Below are 18,968 nucleotides of genomic sequence, written 5' to 3'. Positions count from 1 at the left end.
GAAAAATGCCATTAGCCGCTTCAGAATACATGAAAGCTGAAGGGATAACCCAAGTTGAGTGATTTTAGGGAATCCAGGAAGTCCCCCAACTGCCTCTTTCACATATATGGTGCCCGAAGTTCCATCTTTAGTTGTTAATTCTTAAGAGTATGCATCTGTGGGAATTGCTACTTAAATACGAATAATTCTAGGTGGGGGAGCCCTATTATATTACCTCGCACGTTAGCATGAAGTCATTCATCTCAGAAGTAGAAACTGAGGGAATCATAGAGATGAATGGGCCCGTGGGGTATCATTTAGCTCAGTGGTTTTCAAATTATGCTTCAGTAAAGCCCTTGTGTTTTTATGATGGTGTCTCTGGGCTGCCGTTCAGGCGGAGAAGGGCAGGAGGGGAGGATGGAGCACACAGAAACATCGTTTTGCTTTGACACCAGGTTTCACCATGCTGGAGAGATTTTTAAAAGCCACACCTCTCTTTTATTTTGTAGGTTGAGTCCAAGGTTGCCAACTGGTTAATGTAGCCCAAGTTCAGATGGCCAGTGTGTGGCAGAGCCAGGCCTAGAATTCCAGTTTCTGACTCTTAGGACTGTGCCCTCCAAAGGAGATGGGATAGTGAGACTCGAGATGGGTAAGTGTGTGTGTGGGGGGGTAGTGTGGAGGGGGTAGATCCAGGTCTGGGCTTCAGGGGACGCTGCAGAGTGATGGCCAGCAGATAGTCCCGAGCACATGGGGTTGTCAGTGCTGATGGAGGCCACTGAGGACCCCTGAGCAGATTCACAAATCTGTCCAGACTCAGCATTTGTGAAATCTCTCTATCTCAGGCCATTGCAAATAATGCTGTTTATCTTAGAGTCGTGTAGCTTTATAGTTTACAACATGCTTTTACATTTTTGTATTTAGTCTTTGAAAACTCCTACTTTGAGGGATAGATATTATATTTTTTCCATTTCCCTGTGAGGACACCACTGGGTAAGAGAAGGCAGGTGTCTCTCCTGAGCTCCTAGGGCTGTGACCTAAAGTGTGTCTCCTCCTACTCTCCATCCTGGGTTCCTTCCCACCACCCTAGAGCACCTCCCCACCCCTACACTGGCAGCTATTTTCCCCAGCCTGTCACTGTCTTCGCAGCCAAACACTGAGGCATGCAGACACAAATGTAGTCTGTTTCCACACTTGTAATTTGGCTGACCTGTTGCCTGGCTTCCTCTTTTACCACGAGTACAGTCGTAGGTGCTAACATCAGTGAATCAGTGACTGTGTATGTGTGTGTTTGGGGAGACAGGGCCACAGGTGATGCTCTTCATGGTTCTGAACCAACATTTCTGGGACACCCACGGGGTACCTCTTATCACCCTCTTGTTTGTCTGTCATCAACACCTACTCAATGGCAGCAACGGTGCTCCCTCAAAAGGAAGAAAGGAAACGTTAGTGGAAAAAAGTGCTGCTCCCAGTGATGTTGGGTCGACTCTCCAACATCCATTCCATCTCCCTCTGTCTAAGCAGCAGTGTGGTTTCTAGAATTGGCCCTGGCTCCTGGGGAAGGTTCTCAGTAGACTAGACCAACTAGGATGAAACCAACCCCTTGTTAGTGATTGGTTCAGGGACCCAGAGTAAACCAGTCAGTGCATGGCATCCTTCTGGTGATTATTATTGGTCCTAGGTTGGAGGAGTTTCTGTCTCTCTCTCTCTCTCCTACTATCATCTCAATTACTGACGGCAACTCTTGTATGTCCCCGAGGACAGCAACTTTTAGGAAGAAGCCTAACTTTAGATGAGGATAAGAAGAGGATGGGAAGCTCTAGAAATATTGGGTTCTAGAAATAGTGGTTAGCCATTTGTGGAGCTCACCCCAGCCCCAGCCTTTCTGATATGCGGGATACTACATTTCTCTATGGTCTTTATTACTTTAGCCAAAGGATCTTAACTGACACAGTGACCTTCAAGACACAAGAATTTATTGTCTCCAGAAGTGAGACGGAGGTTCACCAAACAACCTGTATCTGTGCTCAGGAGTCCCTGGTGACCAGGGGCATATGTTTATGAAACAGATGGACCACAAGAGATGCCAGTTTCTGCATGGACACATCATCCCATGGTCTCCAGGCTGTACTTCAAGGATTGAATCTGGGCCAACATGTTGATGTGGATCATGGATTCCCATGTTATCATTTACCAGGCCTTTGTAGATGTGATGCCCGAACACGGGGGAATGCCTTTCATGTGATTCCTCAGTTCTGTGGGGTAGGACTTCTGCCTGGGGCCCTGCAAGTCACATGGTGTGGACCCAGGCCGGGCATCAGACTATAGCCTGTGGACCAACTCTGGTCACACTCACTTGTTTCTGTATCATTTTATTCCTTCACAGCATGACAGCAGAGTGGTATGCAACCCAAACCGTAAGGCCCACCAGGCCTACAGAATTGACTGGTCCGTTCAGTTTGCTGACCCCTGGTATACAGCACTGCCGACTTGGCCTGTAAATAGTAGCCATCTGGGCAAATCCACAACATAGGGGGCTAGGGCTGTCATACTGGTGACCTCACTCGTGAACGATGATCTGTCTTCCATGACGTTCAGGCGGCATACATCAAGCCTGTCGATTTTTCCCAATGTAAGTACTGACGTACTTACAGAAATCTCCATTAGAAACAAGTCCTGTTTCCACGAATCCCTATAGTATCAGGTATGTAAGCCCTCTAGAAAACCCCTCCCTGTCAGACTGCACTGAGAGTGTCCGAGGACGTGGGCAAGGTGATGGTCACCCATAGGTGTCTGCGTGCTGGTCTAATAGGACATCACCTTTATTCCAGGCACAGAAGATACCTTGGGCTAGGTTTCTCACCATTAGGAATGGTGGGGTCTAAATGAAAGCTATCAGAGCCTTTCCCAGGGGCAGGCTTTTCAAAGAGACCAGGGAAGAGAGTGTTTTTGCTCCAGGAAACTGTGGAGCAGAGGGAACCCCAGGGAAGTGGCAAAATAGGGTGTCCTCGCGACACGCTCTGTGACTGAACCAGTGTGCAGCGGACCGGCCCCGAGCCCGCCTAAGCTATCTGCATGAATACCAAATAAAAGGGATGCTGAGGCATCAAATACGGTGACAGCTTCCATAAGGCAGTAATCATGGGCCTCCACACCCTGCCTGCCCCCCTAGAAAGGGGCAGAGAATTCTTTCTCAAGCTGGTACGTTGATGAGAGAGGTAGTGGAGCTGCCTGGCCCTGGTGTGTGTGGGGGGGGGTGAGGCTGTAGCCATGGGAGGGGGTTCTGGTGTTGTCAGCTAAAAGAAAGGGAGGCTGTCTCGTCCATGACTTTTTAGGCATCTCTCCCTCTAATGGCTCTCTACCAACCCGGAGGTTGATTTAACCAAAATGCAAATCTGATCATCTTCTTCTCCTACTTAAAATCTTGCAGTAGTTCCATGGATAAAATCCCAACTCCTATACTCTGGCTCCTGCCCACTCATCTAGCCTCATCTCTCCAGCCACACGGAGCCGACCAGGCCATGCGTCTTGCTGCCAGGCTTTGTCCGCATTGCCCCCTGCCTGTCTCCTTGACTCCTGGCTGATCATCCTTCCCCGTCACAGTTCAGGTCAAACACAACCTGGTCCAGACCGCTTCCTTGCCATCCTGCCCCCTACCCACCTTCCCACCCTGCCACCCCCAATTTGGGTTAGAGGCTTACTTCCCCTACAGGAGGGTATTGTCTTTTTCACTGCCACGTAAATTCCTTTAAGAGCACAGAGTATGGCTTACAGATTCTCATTTCCCTGGCACATCATGCGATACCAACCACATAGTAGACACTCCACCACATGCTCAGAAAGCCTGGAGCTTTTAGAACCTAGGACGGAGGTTAAGTAACATGTGCTTTGCTGTGACCATGGCATCAGGACTGGGCATCTCCTTTGGGGTTTTAGAAATGCATGATCATAGTGGGACGTGCATGCCTTTTCTCTTTTCTGGTACCAAGGAATGTTAAACATTTCCAAGCAGCAGTATTCACGGGGCATTCTTTCGAAGTTTTAGCATCATACAGACCACCAACAAAATGTGTTCAGGAGTCTGCGATGGACTGGAAATGAAAAACAGTCTCTTAGCTAAATTTGTCAGAGCTCCTCTTCAAAGGGCAGAACCTGATCCCCGTGTTTCTACCCCAGAGCTTGGCCTTTAAGGTGAGCAAAGTAGATACCACATCATGGAGAGGTGTCCTGAGTGACCTCATTATAAATAGTATAGCTGTTTCTGGCTACCTGTGGGAGTGTGGCAACCCCAAGGGGGAAACAAGTGTTCCTGCTCTCTGCGATGCAGGAACCACTGTGCATTAAGAACAAGAAGCATATCTCTGCCTCTAGAAACAGACTGGATGAATCGAGGCAGATGCAGCAGGGGAGCCCCAGGAGGCAGTGCGGGGACAGAAGGACGTTGTCTCTCAGGTTGGAGCTGTGAAGGCCAAAGTGTGACCTGAGAGCCTTGTTCAGGATTCTTACAAGAAATCATTTCAAACATACCTTGTACTTTCTAAGGGGCCTGAACAAGGGGCTTAAATTAGAGTTACATTCTATGATAATAATGTACGGAAAACCAGTGGAATCCAGCGTCTGCAGCTGACTAAGCAGTGGCGAACCCCAGCTCTCTAGATTACATCACTGGGCATTTCTGCTCCGTGGCTGCGAGACACCCTCAGCACAGACAAAGTGTCCCCAAACCAGGAATCAGCCGCTTGGAGCCTGCCTTGTTAACACAAATATAAAGAAGCAGAACAGCATGTACTTATCACAAACTCCTTGAACACATGGGTGGAATGTCACTTACATAATCTGGCAGGTTGCAGTTGTGCCGCAACAGTACAAACCCCAGCTTTCTTAAACCAGTACAACTCTCTAAGGCCTTTTTTAAAAAAAGGGATCTTTCCATTTCCTATTGGAGATGATGCTCACAGCATGAGTAATGCCTATCAGTTATCAGTAAGTTAGCAGATTGTGCCAGTGTTGACATTTGTTCTTGGCTTAATTGTGCATGTGTGTGTGTTTTAAACAATGAGGCAGCTGTCCCCGTTCCTGGCAATTAGGATATAAAAGTGGTGTTGGTCAGCTATTAGTGGCATAGTGATCAGCTATCCATGTGTTTACTCCTTTGTTTGCAAGGCCTTCCGAGTGTTTGCTGCAATCCCACAATCAGAATACAGATCTGGCTTAAAATGGAACCTAGATCCATATTGATAGCAACAACAGGGACTGCAGACCTCCGTGTTTCGAGATCTTTGGTCTCCGACTCCACTGCTGACACTCCTATCTGTGTGTGCATTAAAGGGACCTCCCGACTTGGAATGAGGGTGGTCAGGTTTAAGACACTGTTTAGGATTAGAAGAGCTGCACGCTGGACTATTGCTGATCATTCACCGGGGATCAGGTGACCCAAACACATCGCACCTAGAATGCTGCTATGGAGTGCCAGCTGTGGCCAACGTCAGCGTCAGCCCTCACTTGCTGCTTCCTGCAGGCCACCTGGCCATTGAGGAGAGTCTGCACCCAGCCTTAAGGAGTTATTGTCTCTGGGCTGTTTTGGCTCTTAGCTTATTGGGTTTTCACTATTAGATTAGCTGCGTAATATTGGTGTCAGCTAGGGTGATGGCGGAAGTCAGAGATGAAAGAATATATAATGTATGATGCTGTTTGTATAAAACGCAAGAACGAGAAGCACTAATCTTTGGGGTTGAAAGTCACAATAGTGGTTCCTCTTGACTATGTAGTAACCGGAAAGAAGCAGGAGAGGGGTCTTGGGCGGGGCAGGGTGGGAGGGTCTGATAATGTTTTTGTTTCTTGATCTGTGTGCTGGTTACACTAGTGTGTTCAGCTTGTGGAAACTCAGCAGGCCATACAGTTTTAGAATAATTTAGATTTCCTGTTTTAAAATAGATATACCTAGGAGATCCCTGGGTGGCTCAGCGGTTTGGCGCCTGCCTTCGGCCCAGGGCGTGATGCTGGAGTCCCGGGATCGAGGCCCACATCGGGCTCCCGGTGTGGAGCCTGCTTCTCCCTCTGCCTGTATCTCTGTCTCTCTGTCTGTCTCTCTCTCTCTCTCTGTGTCTCTCATGAATAAATAAATTAATAAATTAATTAATTAATAAATCTTTTAAAAAATAAAATAGATACCTATGAAAATAAAATACCTAATAAAATACCTATGAAAAGAGCTATGTGGCTCTCTGGAAAACCGTTCAGCAGCAATCACTAAAGCTGAATCTCCTGTGACCCGGCGATTTCACTTCCAAATACTGCCACCCAGCAGATAAGCATGCATATGTTCACCGAAAGACATAAACTGGAAGGCCCACGGCGGCAGCTCTCCAGGGGTCCATCACCAGTAGAATGGGTAAGTAGGTTGTGCCACATGACATACTATACAGAAATAAGATTGAACAAACTGGGACTAGTATCCGTAAACTATCTAAATCATAGCCTGCAAAGTATTGGTTTTCTAGTGCTGTGAAACAAATGACCGCCCACTGAGTGGCTGAAAACCACATTCGCCTACCAGCTCACAGGGGTGTGGGTCTTAGATCTGGCTTCTCCTCAGAGGGCCTCACAGGCTTGGATGCCCAGGACCATCTTCCTGGTTCATTCAGGTTGTTGGCGGAATTTGGGGTCTTCTGAGTGGAGGACTGAGGTCCCCCATTTTCTTGTGGCCTGCTAGCCAGGAGCTGGTCCCGGCCCTCAGAGGCCGTCTGTAGCTCTTGCCATGGGGACTCCGTTGCCAAAGTCAACAATGAAGAACTTCCCTTGAGTCCATCTGTCTCAAGCTTCAAAATCTCTTTGGCCAGGAAGAGCTTAGTCCCTTTTAAGGGCTCATGTGACCTGGCCCAGTGAGAATCATCTCATCTCAAAGCCAACTGATTCGGGCCTTAATTACATCGCAAAATCTCTTCCCAGCAGCACCTAGATTGATGTTCAATTGAATAACTGGGAGAGTGCATGTACCAAAGGGGATGAGGAATCTCAGGGGGCCACACACAATGACATAGAGAAATCTTCCAACAAATGGTGAATGGAAGTCAGAGATGAAAGAATAATGTATGATGTTGTTTGTATAAAATGCAAGAACGAGAAACACTGATCTTTGGGGTTGAAAGTCAGAATAGTGGTTCCTCTTGAGTATGTAGTAGCTGGAAAGAAGCAGGAGAGGGGTCTTGGGCAGGGCAGGGTGGGAGGGTCTGATAGTGTTTTTGTTTCTTGATCTATGTGCTGGTTACACTAGTGTGTTCAGCTTGTGGAAACTCAGCAGGCCGTACATTTTTAGAATAATTTAGATTTCCTATTTTAAAATAGATTAGTTTTGTTTTTCCAAGGCACTGTGCACTCAAAGACAGTTATCAGAGAGGGTGCTTGATGGGGGTGGGGAACCAGCAGGAAAAGAGAGGAAATGAGAGCCCCTTGCCAGCAGTGTGGTGGTGGTAACTCCTGAGCTCTACAGGTGAGGACCAACTAAGGGAGAAATCAAGAGTCTATCAAATTGGATGACTGTGCAGGACCCATCACATAATCTGTGTTTCCCAGTGCAAAGCAATGTGTAGGCCCTCCTCGTTCAAAAAGTATTAAGAAGTTAGAATGGAACATTGAGCCAAGGGTGGGGTTGGGGTCCAGGTGCTGGTCCCCTGACTACGAAGCCATCCCTGCTTCTATGGGAGAAAATGCCACATCTCCCATTCCAAAGACTTCTTGCTAGATGAGATACTTCGGGCATCTAGAGCTTTGGTCTTTTTGATTGTAAAGTGGGTTAGCTAGAGGCTAGCAGGCCCTAATTCAATTAATATATGCAAGAGCAAGCACTTTTTGATGTGTAAAACACCAACTAAATATAGGGACTATTATAATAATGGGCTATCTAAATGTTTGTGTTCTTTAATTGACCTCACAGAGACATATTTGGTACATAAACTCTTTACAGATCGCACAGGGCCCATTTCCACCTTATGCATTGACACGAATTCCAAGCTTACTGGTAAATCCCTAATCATGAGATTTGCCTCCCCTTCTCTTGGTCTTTCCAGCTCGAAGAGCAAACTACTAAAGTGTAAGACCGGACAGAGCATTGGAGTCTGGATGCTTCCTCATCAAAGTCATCTTTCCTTGCAGCCTTTAGAGTTTCCGTCTAGTTGAGAGAGGAGGAATCCTTGCCCTGACTCCAGAACCTCCCAGTAAGGTTGGAGGGCCCTGAAGGGGCTCAGTGGTGAAAGCCCGGGCAGTGACTCTCCAAGCCTCCCAGGGACTGCGGTGTCAGAATGACAGGGCTGGCGGGGGGGGGGGGGGGGGGGGGGGGGGGGGGGGGGCTCCTGGGGCAGGGAATTAGGAAAATTAGGGGAGCGCGTTTAGGGGCTCGGATTTCTGAAGACGCACGACTCTGGCAGGACGTTCCTGGGTGTATTTTCCGTGGCGTGCCCACTGAGGCACAAACCCTTGCAGACTTACTGACTTACTAAAGCTTTTGGGGACCGTGGTACCCTAAGGCGGCCAGCCGCTTCACCTAAGATTTATGAGCGGTTCCAAGGATGAGAAGGTCCCAGTGTCTCGGGGACAACAAGGTCTTTGACGAGCAGCCGCCGGCCGCAGCTGGGGCGGGGCGGGGGGGGGGGGGAGGCCTGCGATGGGGGTGTGGAGCCTCGGGATCTTCTCCCTGCGGGGCGGGGAGCCCCGAGGCCCTCGGCAGGCGGGAGCGGCGCGCGCCGCCCTTGAAGGTTGCCCGCTGACCTTGCTCCGCTTCCTCCGGGGAGATCTCCGCGCGCGAGGACGCGGCCACCGCGGTGACTCCGTGCCCTGCGCGCCGCCAGCGAACGCTCGCTTGCAGCCTGCCCAGCGCCGCAGCCGCCGCCTCCCCTTCCTGCCCCCGTTTGTGATTCCAGGTTCAGCCCCGGCTTGTTCCGCTGCACCCCTCCCCCTCCGCGCAGCCCGCCTGTCGTTCGCCAGCCTGTGCGGGTGTTTTGGCCCCCGCCCGGCGTCCGCAGGAGCCGAGGCCCACCTCGCGCCGCCTGGGTGCGGGCGCAGGGGCCGGCCGGGGCGCTCCCGGGGCACACCCGGGGCAGGGCACGGCGCCGGCGACCGCGATCCCGAGCCCGACCGCAGGGGGCGGCGCGCCGCGCTCCCGGGTGCGCCAGGGCCCCGCTCCCCATTGGTCGTCAGCTCGGCGGGAGGGGCCGCCCCGGGCCCCGGGCACCTGGAGCCGCCTCTCCGCAGGGGAACCGGCGGCTGCCGGGCTCGGGCGCCCCGAGGTAAAGGCGTGCGGAGGGCAGGCCCGCGGCTGCGGCCGAGCTCCCGCGACCAGCCCTGCGCTGCCCTGCCCTGCCCTGCCCGCCGCGCTCGGATGCCCCCTGCGCCCGCCCCGCCGCGCGGGAACTTCGCCCCGCCGCGTCCCCCGCCCGCCTAGCGGCGCCCGCTCGACCGCGCGCCCCCCGGGGGCCCCGGAGCCCCGCGCGTGATTGCGGGGCCCCCCCGGCGCCCGGCGCCCGCCGCGCCCCGCCGTGCGCGAGCGGCCGCCAGGATGCGCTACGCGGACCCCTCGGCCAACCGGGATTTGTTGGGGAACCGAACTTTACTCTTCATTTTCATCTGCGCCTTCGCCTTGGTGACCTTGCTGCAACAGATCCTGTACGGCCGAAACTACATCAAGAGGTAAGAGAGTCCGGGCGCCGGTGGGGGTGCCCGGGGCTCGGGGGCGAGCCCCCAGGGGGCGGCCGCAGCGTCCCGAGTGGGTGAACCAGGGGCCAGCACTTGGCCGCCCGCCCCGCCGCCTTGGCTTTGGATAACGGCGCCCCGCGGGAGGAGGGCGCCTGCTCAGCGCGGGCCGAAGGGGCCGGCAACTTTATTCTCTCCAGATAATGGGGCATAGGATACAATTCCGAGCGGCCAAACTGATGACAAATCCATGTGATGCCCCGAGGGGCCACAGGGGTCAGATACGCATCTCCCAGATGGGCAGTGCCCCCGCCCCCGCCGTTGGGCTGGAGGGGAGCCCCCCCCCCATAGTGGAGGGCTCAAATCCCAATAGGGATTACCCTCTGAGTCCTGAACTTTTGTGGGGGCTCTTGGGAGAAAAGCATTTTTTCCCCCCTTAGGAGTTCCAGGTTAGGTGGGGAGTGCTAGTGGGCTGGGACAGTGCGACAGGGACAGTCGATTTTCATAAACCAGTAACCACTGGGTGTGTGAAGCTCACAACCTGATCCCTACAGAAACAGATGGTTCGTTCTCAGCCTCACACAGAAGGTCAGAGCTGCAGCACAAGTTAACTCTCCCCTGGTTGGGCCCTCTTCCCACCCCATCCGCGCTCCAGCTCTGTTAAGAGAAAGAGCAGTAGGAGGTGTCACAGCCCTGGTCCCTGTGTGCGCGAAATGTCAGCGTTGCATTATGCTGGCAAGGAGAAACGCTTCAGGGCACTCTGCCTAGGGACAGCGCTGACCCTAGGGTACCCCCACATCAGAGCCTCTTTCAGAAAGAGCCTCTCTCTCGTTTTTCTCTTGCTACAGTTAGGCTACTTCTCCTTCCACATCCCAGAGCCGGGGAGAGTGAGGCCCCTTCTCTGGGACATTTCTGTTCTCCACCTTCCCAGACAGCATTCTTCCCTGGTTGAAGCAGCTGATGAGCTCTGCAATGTGCTGGTGGCTTTAAAGGACATTTTCAGAGTCTCCTGGCCTGCTTGCATTGGCCTCCTCCTCTGGCTACTGCTGCCCCTCCAAGATAACACCGTGCAAGGACCACTGGGGCTCAAGTGGCCTGCCGCAGCCCTGTTGGCCTCCACCTGCTGCACTTGGTTCTCAGCAGAGTGACTTGGGTTCCTGCACCCAATTGGCACCTCCTCAGTGCTGCTGGGGCTGCTGGGATCCCTGCTGCCTTGTCAACAGTGGGAAAACATCAGTGCCCACATGGTAAACGCCAGCTCAACTCCTAATTGCTTGCTCTGGCAAGCCCTCCCTGGGCTTGGGGGGATGTGCCAGCTGCCCAGAGTTCAGCAGACATACCAGGTGCCTCCCATCCTCCCTCAGAGAGATCCTGCACAGAGATCCTGACTCTCTGAATTCAGATACCACTTCTGAGGCCTCACACCAGGGATTTGGTTTAATCCAGCCAAGCAAGCAACACTTGCATATATCTGATCCTGGAAGGATGCTGTCGGGGTCTGTGAAGAAGAAGCTTGTGTGATCCTGGTGTCCAGGAGGCTTGAGATCTATTTGGGGAAACAAAATGACCACAAATGATGAGATAGTTAGGTAGTAAGTGTTAAATTGTCTGAGGAAGAGGTACCAATGGGCTGGAGTAGTTAGGGAAGACTGCCTGGAGGAGGTACAACCTGAGCGGGCCCCTGAAGCAAGAGTGAGATTTAGATGGGTGTGTGGGGGAAAGCGTACATCCAGAACCAAAGAGCATGTGAGCCAAGGTGCGGAGGCATGGCACCATCTCCTTTTACCTCTCCCCTGCCCGGACTACCCACTCACACATTCACCTCTCTTATTCCCGTATCTATAATCATAATGAACTGACCTGATGTGATTATTAGTCGGTGTCCCAGAAACACTTCATACTCGAGTGCTCCCCAAACAGAGGTCTTGGGATGACATCATGAGAGTCACCTGCAGATGCTTGGGCTCAGAATTTGGCTCTCTGGGGGTGGATCCAGTTCCTGCTGGTTATCAAGCTCCCCAGATGATTCCTAACAAGCTACTCCTGCTGCTCAAGACCCACAGTTCTTAAGGGAGAACAGTGTTAGCCTCCAGGCAACATCCAGAAACATTTTTGGTTGTCACACTGGGAGAGGAGAGTGCTATTGGCGACTTATGGGTAGAGGCCAGGGATGCTGCTAAGGACCCTGCACTGACTGCATCATCTGCCTCTGTCAAGAAAGCATTACCCAGCCCCAAATGTCTATAGGGCTGAAGTGGAGAAACCCTGCTCTGGACTGAAATCTCCACGAGGTAGGGATTTACTCTGTTTTGTTCCCATTTGCACCCAGAGCACCAGATATGGCGCCTGGCACGTAGTAAGGTCTCAGTAAATATTGGACAATGAAAAAGTGATTGAAAGTGATGTGATGTGGGGATCCCTGGGTGGCGCAGCGGTTTGGCGCCTGCCTTTGGCCCAGGGCGCGATCCTGGAGACCCTGGATCGAATCCCACGTCGGGCTCCCGGTGCATGGAGCCTGCTTCTCCCTCTGCCTGTGTCTCTGCCTCTCTCTCTCTCAGTCTGTGACTATGATGAATAAATAAATAAAATCTTTAAAAAAAAAAAAAGAAAGTGATGTGATGTGTGTGTGTGTGTGCGCGCACGCATGTGTGCGCTTGTGCGCTTGCTTGTGTGCATGTTTGCCCATGTGTGCCCGGGGTAATTGGAAGACACGACGAAGAGATGGATCCAACTGGTGTAAGGGAGAATGTGGAGAATAGGGATAGGTGTAATGTTGGGTGAGTCACTTCAGTGAGGTGCTTTGTGGGTTGGGAAGGCAGGCTGAACTGGGTTCATTCAGTCATAGGGAGCCACATGTGGTCTTTGAGGAGGGTAATGATATGATAAAAGCCACCAGGAAAGAGGGTGATCCTGGCTTTGCAAGGAGAGGTTAGTGATGGGGAGACACAGGGAGGCTATTGTTACAACCTGGTCAAAAGTGAGTAGAACGTGCCTCAGGGGGCAGACCCACTTTAGACCTCAAGGTGGACACTCTTCATTTCTGTGCTGAGATGGGATGCATTCAGCAAAGCCTCCATTGTTTGCACCTCACAAAGAACCCAGGGGCACAAAGATGACGGGCTGTTTGGGTGAGAATCAGGTATATATCTCATTAGAAAGGAGCGGGGCATGTGAGTCCATATGTGTTCTTTCTTTGGACGCCTGGCCTCTGCCCGTGCCATGCAGTGGCCACTTCTGGGCGGGTGCCCATGGGAGCACTCAGGACTCTGGGGGCCCATCTTGCAAACGGGAGGGGGGAAGGTGGGCAGTGCACATGGCTCAGGGGGCACCGTGTCTCTGCAGAGAAAGTGCACACTCTGTGGATCGGGAAGAAAGAGCGTGAGACGAAGCCGTGGAGTTTGCTGTTGATGTTCTTGGCTTCCTCCTTCCTGTACTTTATTGAACAAATACTTAATAAAGATTTGCTATATGCTGACAGCATGCTATGTGCTGAGGACAATGCTGTGCCAGACGGACACAGTCCAGGCTCTCGGGGCTTGCAGGCTATCGGGAAGACAGAGAGACATATAATATGTGCTGAAGCCAAACTGGAAGTCTGAGCTAGGGAGCCAGAGTGAATTAGGATGGCTTCAGGGTGCTGGAGGTACTTGAGGAGGTCTTAGAGCAGAGGGACTCATAAGCCTGTCAGGGAAGGAGGAAGGGAGGTGAAAGCCAGCCTGAATAGGAATATATTCCTGGGTGCAGGGGAGAGCTAAGAGATTCTGCATGCCCGGGGGCAAGGGGTGGCGGGCAGGGCCTGATTATGGAGGCTCCAGTAGGAAACATGTGAGAAGGGGCGGGTCTGCAGGAAAGAGGGTCACAAATTTGAGTCTGGGACACTCACTGCAAGGAGACCCACATGGAGCTCTCCAGCAGCACCTTGGAAATGAGCTCTGGAGCTGTGGCTGGAAGAGAGCCAGGCTAGCAACGGACATTATTTAGTCACCATCAAAGCAAGTGTTTTTCCGACTTTGATAATTGTTATCCACAGGAAGAACTATGTCATACCCAGGGATCTACAACACACTCATATACACAGCCATAGGAAACAAACATTTGTTGTTGTTATTGTTGCTTGAAGATTTTATTTACTGGACACAGAGAGTTGCATGAGCATGCAGAGGGAGAGGGAGATGCGGACTCCCCACTGAACAGGGAGCCCTGGGATCATGACCTGAGCTGAAGACAGACGCTCAACCCACTGAGCCACGCAGGCGTCCCCAGAAACAACATTTTATGAAACGCTATTTGTCCTTATTATAAGAAATATGCTTGCATATTTTCTCTTCCACTTCATTAAAAAACAAACAAAAAACCTCTCAGCCTTAAAAAGGAAGGGAAATCTGATACATAACACAGATGAATCCTTTTTTTTTTTTTTACAACATGGATGAATCTTGAAGACATTATGCTAAAATAAACCAGGCACAAAATGACAAATATGGTTCTACTTAGATGAGGCACCTAGATTAGTCAATTCATAGAGACTGAAAGTGGAATGATGGTTACCAGGGGCTGGCAGTGGGGTGGGAGATTGTGTTTAATTGGGCATGGAATTTCAGTTTGGGAGGATAAAGTTTTGGAGATGGATGGTGGTGATGGCTGCACAACAGGTTGGGTCCACCAAATGCCACTGAATGGTAGACTCACAAATAGTTGAAATGGTAAATTTTCAGGTACACATATTTTACCACAATACAAGTCTAAAAAAATTATAGGGGTAAACCACCAAGTTGATTTTATGACTTGCTGGTGTGAAACCCTTAGTTAGAAAAATGCGGGTTCCCGTGATGAGGTTGGATGAAAGCACCCAGGAGAGAGCAGAGTGAAGGATGATGAAGAGGGCACAGAGGAGGGCCTGCATCTGAGGGTCCAGAGAAGAGAGCTGGCTCTGGAAGCTGAGGCTGCAGAGAGGTAGAGAGGGGACAGGTATTAAGGAAACCAAGGGATAATGGCGCCAGGCAGAGAGCAGTCACCTGTGAAGCGCATGGCAGAGGGACCATGTAGGGTAAGGCCTACCTGAATTTGACAGCATAGGCAAGGACAGTTCTGGGGGTGATGGGTCAAAAGGGTTTTCTAGAATCAGGGGCATGGGAGTTGTACTCCTTTCCTGTAAGCCCTGCCCTACCATCAAGCTCATTTGTTAGAGCTAAGACCCTCGTGTAAACTTGTAATCCCTAGAGTGCTGAGGATGAAAAGGACTTACAATTTAAACAACCCTGGGATGCCTGGGTGGCTCAGTGGTTTGGCGCCTGCCTTCGGCCAGAGTGTGATCCTGAAGACATAGGATCGAGTCCCACATCAGGCTCCCTGCATGGAGCCTGCTTCTCCCTCTGCCTTTGTCTCTGCCTCTCTCTCTGTGTCTCTCATAAATAAATAAAATCTTTTAAAAAAAAATAAATAAACAGAGGGGCACTGAAAGGGCAATTGTTGCTTTTTGTTGTCGTTTCTTCTTTAGTGAGAAAGAAAGGTCATTAGAGATTTTTAAATTTTATTTATTTATGTATTTATTTATTTACAATCTGGTCTCAACCTGCCTTTTAAAATTTTTTTTTAATTTTTATTTATTTATGATAGTCACAGAGAGATAGAGAGAGAGGCAGAGACACAGGCAGAGGGAGAAGCAGGCTCCATGCACCGGGAGCCCGACGTGGGATTCGATCCCGGGTCTCCAGGATCGCGCCCTGGGCCAAAGGCAGGCGCCAAACCGCTGCGCTACCCAGGGATCCCATCAACCTGCCTTTTAAACTTAATATCTGAGGAAGCCCAGATAGGCATCAGTCTTGCATGTTCCCCTTTTAGGTCAGTGAAGCTTTATAATTCTTCATAAGGATTTGAATATTGCTAGGCTTATTTCTAGCTGCATAGTTTTTACTGCTATTCTCAAAATGTAGTTTTAAAAATTATATTTTCTAAGCATTGGTATATAGTACATATAAAGATATATAGACTAAAATATATATGGAGTATATATGGTATTTGTATAGTGTTTGTAGCTAGTATATAGAAGCAAATTTAATTCTGTATTGATTTTATGACCAACAATCTGGATAATGTGTATGTAATGACAATAATTTATCTGTAGAGTTTTCTGGGATTTTTTAAAAAAAATATTTATTTATTTTAGAGAGAGACAGTGAGCAAGAGAGAGAGCACAAGTGGAGGGAGAGGCAAGGAAGAAGGAGAAGCAGGCTCTTTGCTCAACAGGGAGCCTGGTGTGGGGCTCAATTCCGGGGCTCTGGGATCATGACCTGAGCCGAAGGCAGACACTTAACCCACTGAGCCACCCAGGCATCCCCTGGGATTTCTACATAGACATTTTTTTTTCTTTTATCACAACCTTGTACCTTAATTATTTTTCTTGTCTTTTTGAGCTGATGAGGACCTTTGACACAGTGTTCGATAAAAATCTCATAGTGAATATCCTGGCCTTACTCCTGATTTTTTTTCTTTTTTAACTTTCCTTTTAAACAGCTTTATCAAAATATAATTTTCGCATTTTAAGTGTACAATTCACTGACTTTTGGTATGTTCACACCATTGTGCACCCTTCACCACAATTTTAGAACACTTTCATTACCCCAAAAAGAAACCCAGTACTCCTTAACCATCATTCCTTGGTACTCCCATTTCTCCTACTTGTAGAGAAGCATGCATACCCTAGCATATCTTCTGTCTTTGTATGTTTATTCTGCACATTTCATACAAGTGGAATCATATGATATGTGGTCCAATGACTGTCATCTGTCATTAAGCATAATGTTTTCAAGGTTTATCCATATTATAGCATGTGTCAGTACTTCATTTTAAAAAATATTTATTTATTTATTTATTGAGAGAGAGCGAGAGCATGTGTAGGCACGTGAATGCGAGTGGGGCTGGGGGTAGAGGCAGAGGGAGAGAGACTCTCAAGCAGACTCTGTGCTGAGTGTGGAGCCTGATATGAGCTTGATCTCAAGACCCTGAGATCATGCCCTGAGATGAAATCAGGAGTTGGCTGCTTGATCAACTGAGACACCCAGGTGCCCCAATACTTCATTTCTTTTTGTTGATGAATAATATTCCATTGATAAATATACCGTATTTTGTTTGTTCATTCTTTAGTGGTTGGAACTAGGTTCTTGTTTTTGCAGTTGTGAATAATGCTGTGATGAGCATTTGTGTACAGATTTTTGTGTGGGCTTGCATTTGCATTTTTCTTGGGTATATACCTGCAAGTGGAATTGCTGGGATGTATGTTTTACCATTTGAGGGATTGCCAGGCCCTTTTCCAAGGTGGTTGCACCATTTTATACTCCCTCTAAGTAGTGCATGCATGAGGGTTCCAATTTTTCCATATTTTTAAAGATGTTCATTATCATCTATTCTTTTGATCATAGCCATCTTAGTAGTTTTGAAGTGATATTTCATTGTGGGCTTGATTTTGTATTTTCCTGATGACCAATGATGTGGAACATACTTCCTTTTTTTTTTTTTCCTTTGGAACATACTTTCATGTGCTTCTTGGCCATTTGTATATTTCATTTGGAGAAATGTCTTTTCAGATCCTTTGCCCATTTTTAAATTGGGTGATTTGTCTTCTTATGATTGAGTTGTGAGAGTTCTTTATAGCTTCTAAATAGAAGTCCCTTATCAGATATATGATTTTCAAAATATTTCTCTTATTCTAAGGGTTGTCTTTTTAGTTTCTTGATGATATCCTTTGAAGCATAAAAGGTTTTAAATTTTGATCGATTCTAATTCATATTAGATATGAAAATAATATATATTTTGTTGTGGTTTCTTGTGTTTTAGTTGCTATATCTATGAAATCACAGCCTATGTCCATTGCCCACTGTCACGAAGATTAGCCCCTGTGTTTTCTTCTAAGTTTTATACTTTTAGCTCTTATGTTGAGGCCTTTGACCATTTTGAGTTGGTTTTTCTATATGCTATGATTAAACCTGATTTTATTTATTTATTTATTTATTTATTTATTTATTTATTTATTAAAAGATCTTATTTATTAATGAGAGACACACACAGAGAGAGAGGCAGAGACACAGGCAGAGGGAGAAGCAGGCTCCATGCAGGGAGCCTGACGTGGGACTCGATCCCGGGTCTCCAGGATCAGGCCCTGGGTCTAAGGTGGTGCTAAACTGCTGAGCCACCTGGGCTGCCCAAACCTGATTTTAAAGAGTATGAAGGTATAGGTGTCCCCATTGTGTATTTCTGCTTTAGTTTTTTGGTTTTGGTTTTGGTTTTTTCGTAGATAACCTCTAAGAGATTAAGATGACTCCATTGTAAGGCTCGCTGACAAGTTTTATTTATTTGTTTTACTGTGTTTGACTATTAATTTTATAGATGCTTTTTTTGTCTGTCTTGGGTGATAGGTCGTTTTTTGCATTTAATGTTTTGATGTGATAAATTACATTAATAGATGTTAAACTTACAATTTTAGGGATAAACCCAGCTTATTCATGGTGTATTATTTATTTTCTATGATGTGAGATTTTATGGCCAGTGTTTTTATTCAAGATATTATATCTCATGTTAGTGGATGATATTGGCATGTATTTTTCTTATATAATGCTCTCTCTGTTTAGTCTTAAAACTAGTCTTGTAAGAGGCATTGGGAATATTCTGTCTTTATTCTGTGAGATGATTTATGCAGGTCTGAGATCATCGGTTCTTTGAAAGTTTGGTGGAATTGGCTTGTATAGCTGCACCTAATGTTTTCCTTGTGGGAAGACTAAGTTACCAATTCCATTTTTTTTAATGGTCAAAGATTATTTCTTCAACCGAAAAGGAGCATAGGCTGGATCTCTTTTGTCCTGCCTTTTGAAGAGAAGACTCTCCTGTATGCTGTCTTCCCTCCAGCCTTGCTCTCTCCTGCGCTTGGAGGACGCAGATCCGGGCTGCCTGCATGTGGCTGGTGCAAGGCCTGAGACCTGAGGGGATGAAACTGGGTCAAGGAAAAACACAGCCTGACTCTGCTGTATCGAAGTGTGCATTAAAAGGCTCACCTCATGGAACCAGCCCTACTCCTATTTGCCCTGAGAAACAGGCACAACCCCGGAGATGGGACCCAAGGGGTTGGAGGGTCTATCTAGCAGCTGATTCTGGATGGGGAGTGCGCCTTGGGGGGACCTGGTAGACGTGGATGGTCCTGCAGAGAGGGGAAGGGATGCTCAGCTAACTGGGTACCAGGGTGTGCGCTGGGCAGAGCAAGGCTGGTCTTGAGCACCTGATGCAGGGCTGGGATTGAGGGCAGGAAGCCTGGCACCCAG

The 18,968-nt window shown here is 48.8% G+C and overlaps 1 protein-coding gene and 1 long non-coding RNA gene across 5 annotated transcripts in view; both read left to right on the top strand.

The window, feature by feature from the left end:
* Positions 1-488: 488 nt before the first annotated feature.
* LOC140594960 (uncharacterized) lies at positions 489-6,099 on the top strand. Its single transcript, XR_011996247.1, has 2 exons — positions 489-628; positions 1,908-6,099. It is a non-coding gene; the product is annotated as an uncharacterized lncRNA (long non-coding RNA).
* A 3,307-nt stretch (positions 6,100-9,406) lies between these two features.
* ST8SIA5 (ST8 alpha-N-acetyl-neuraminide alpha-2,8-sialyltransferase 5) overlaps positions 9,407-18,968 on the top strand; it is a 59,137-nt gene continuing 49,575 nt past the window's right edge. For 3 of the 4 annotated variants that reach the window (XR_011996245.1, XR_011996244.1, XM_025997055.2), the window contains exon 1: positions 9,407-9,657. Coding sequence is in view for 2 of the 4 variants with exons in the window: in XM_025997055.2 (XP_025852840.2) it covers positions 9,527-9,657 (131 nt within the window). In the remaining 2 variants the exon portion in view is untranslated. The remainder of the gene's footprint in view (positions 9,658-18,968) is intronic. The other variant, XM_072732289.1, reaches the window with a different exon arrangement.

The sequence above is a fragment of the Vulpes vulpes genome, chromosome 13, assembly GCF_048418805.1.
Source record: "Vulpes vulpes isolate BD-2025 chromosome 13, VulVul3, whole genome shotgun sequence".
NCBI classification, from domain to species: domain Eukaryota; kingdom Metazoa; phylum Chordata; class Mammalia; order Carnivora; family Canidae; genus Vulpes; species Vulpes vulpes.
This window is presented reverse-complemented; position numbering and strand designations above follow the sequence as displayed.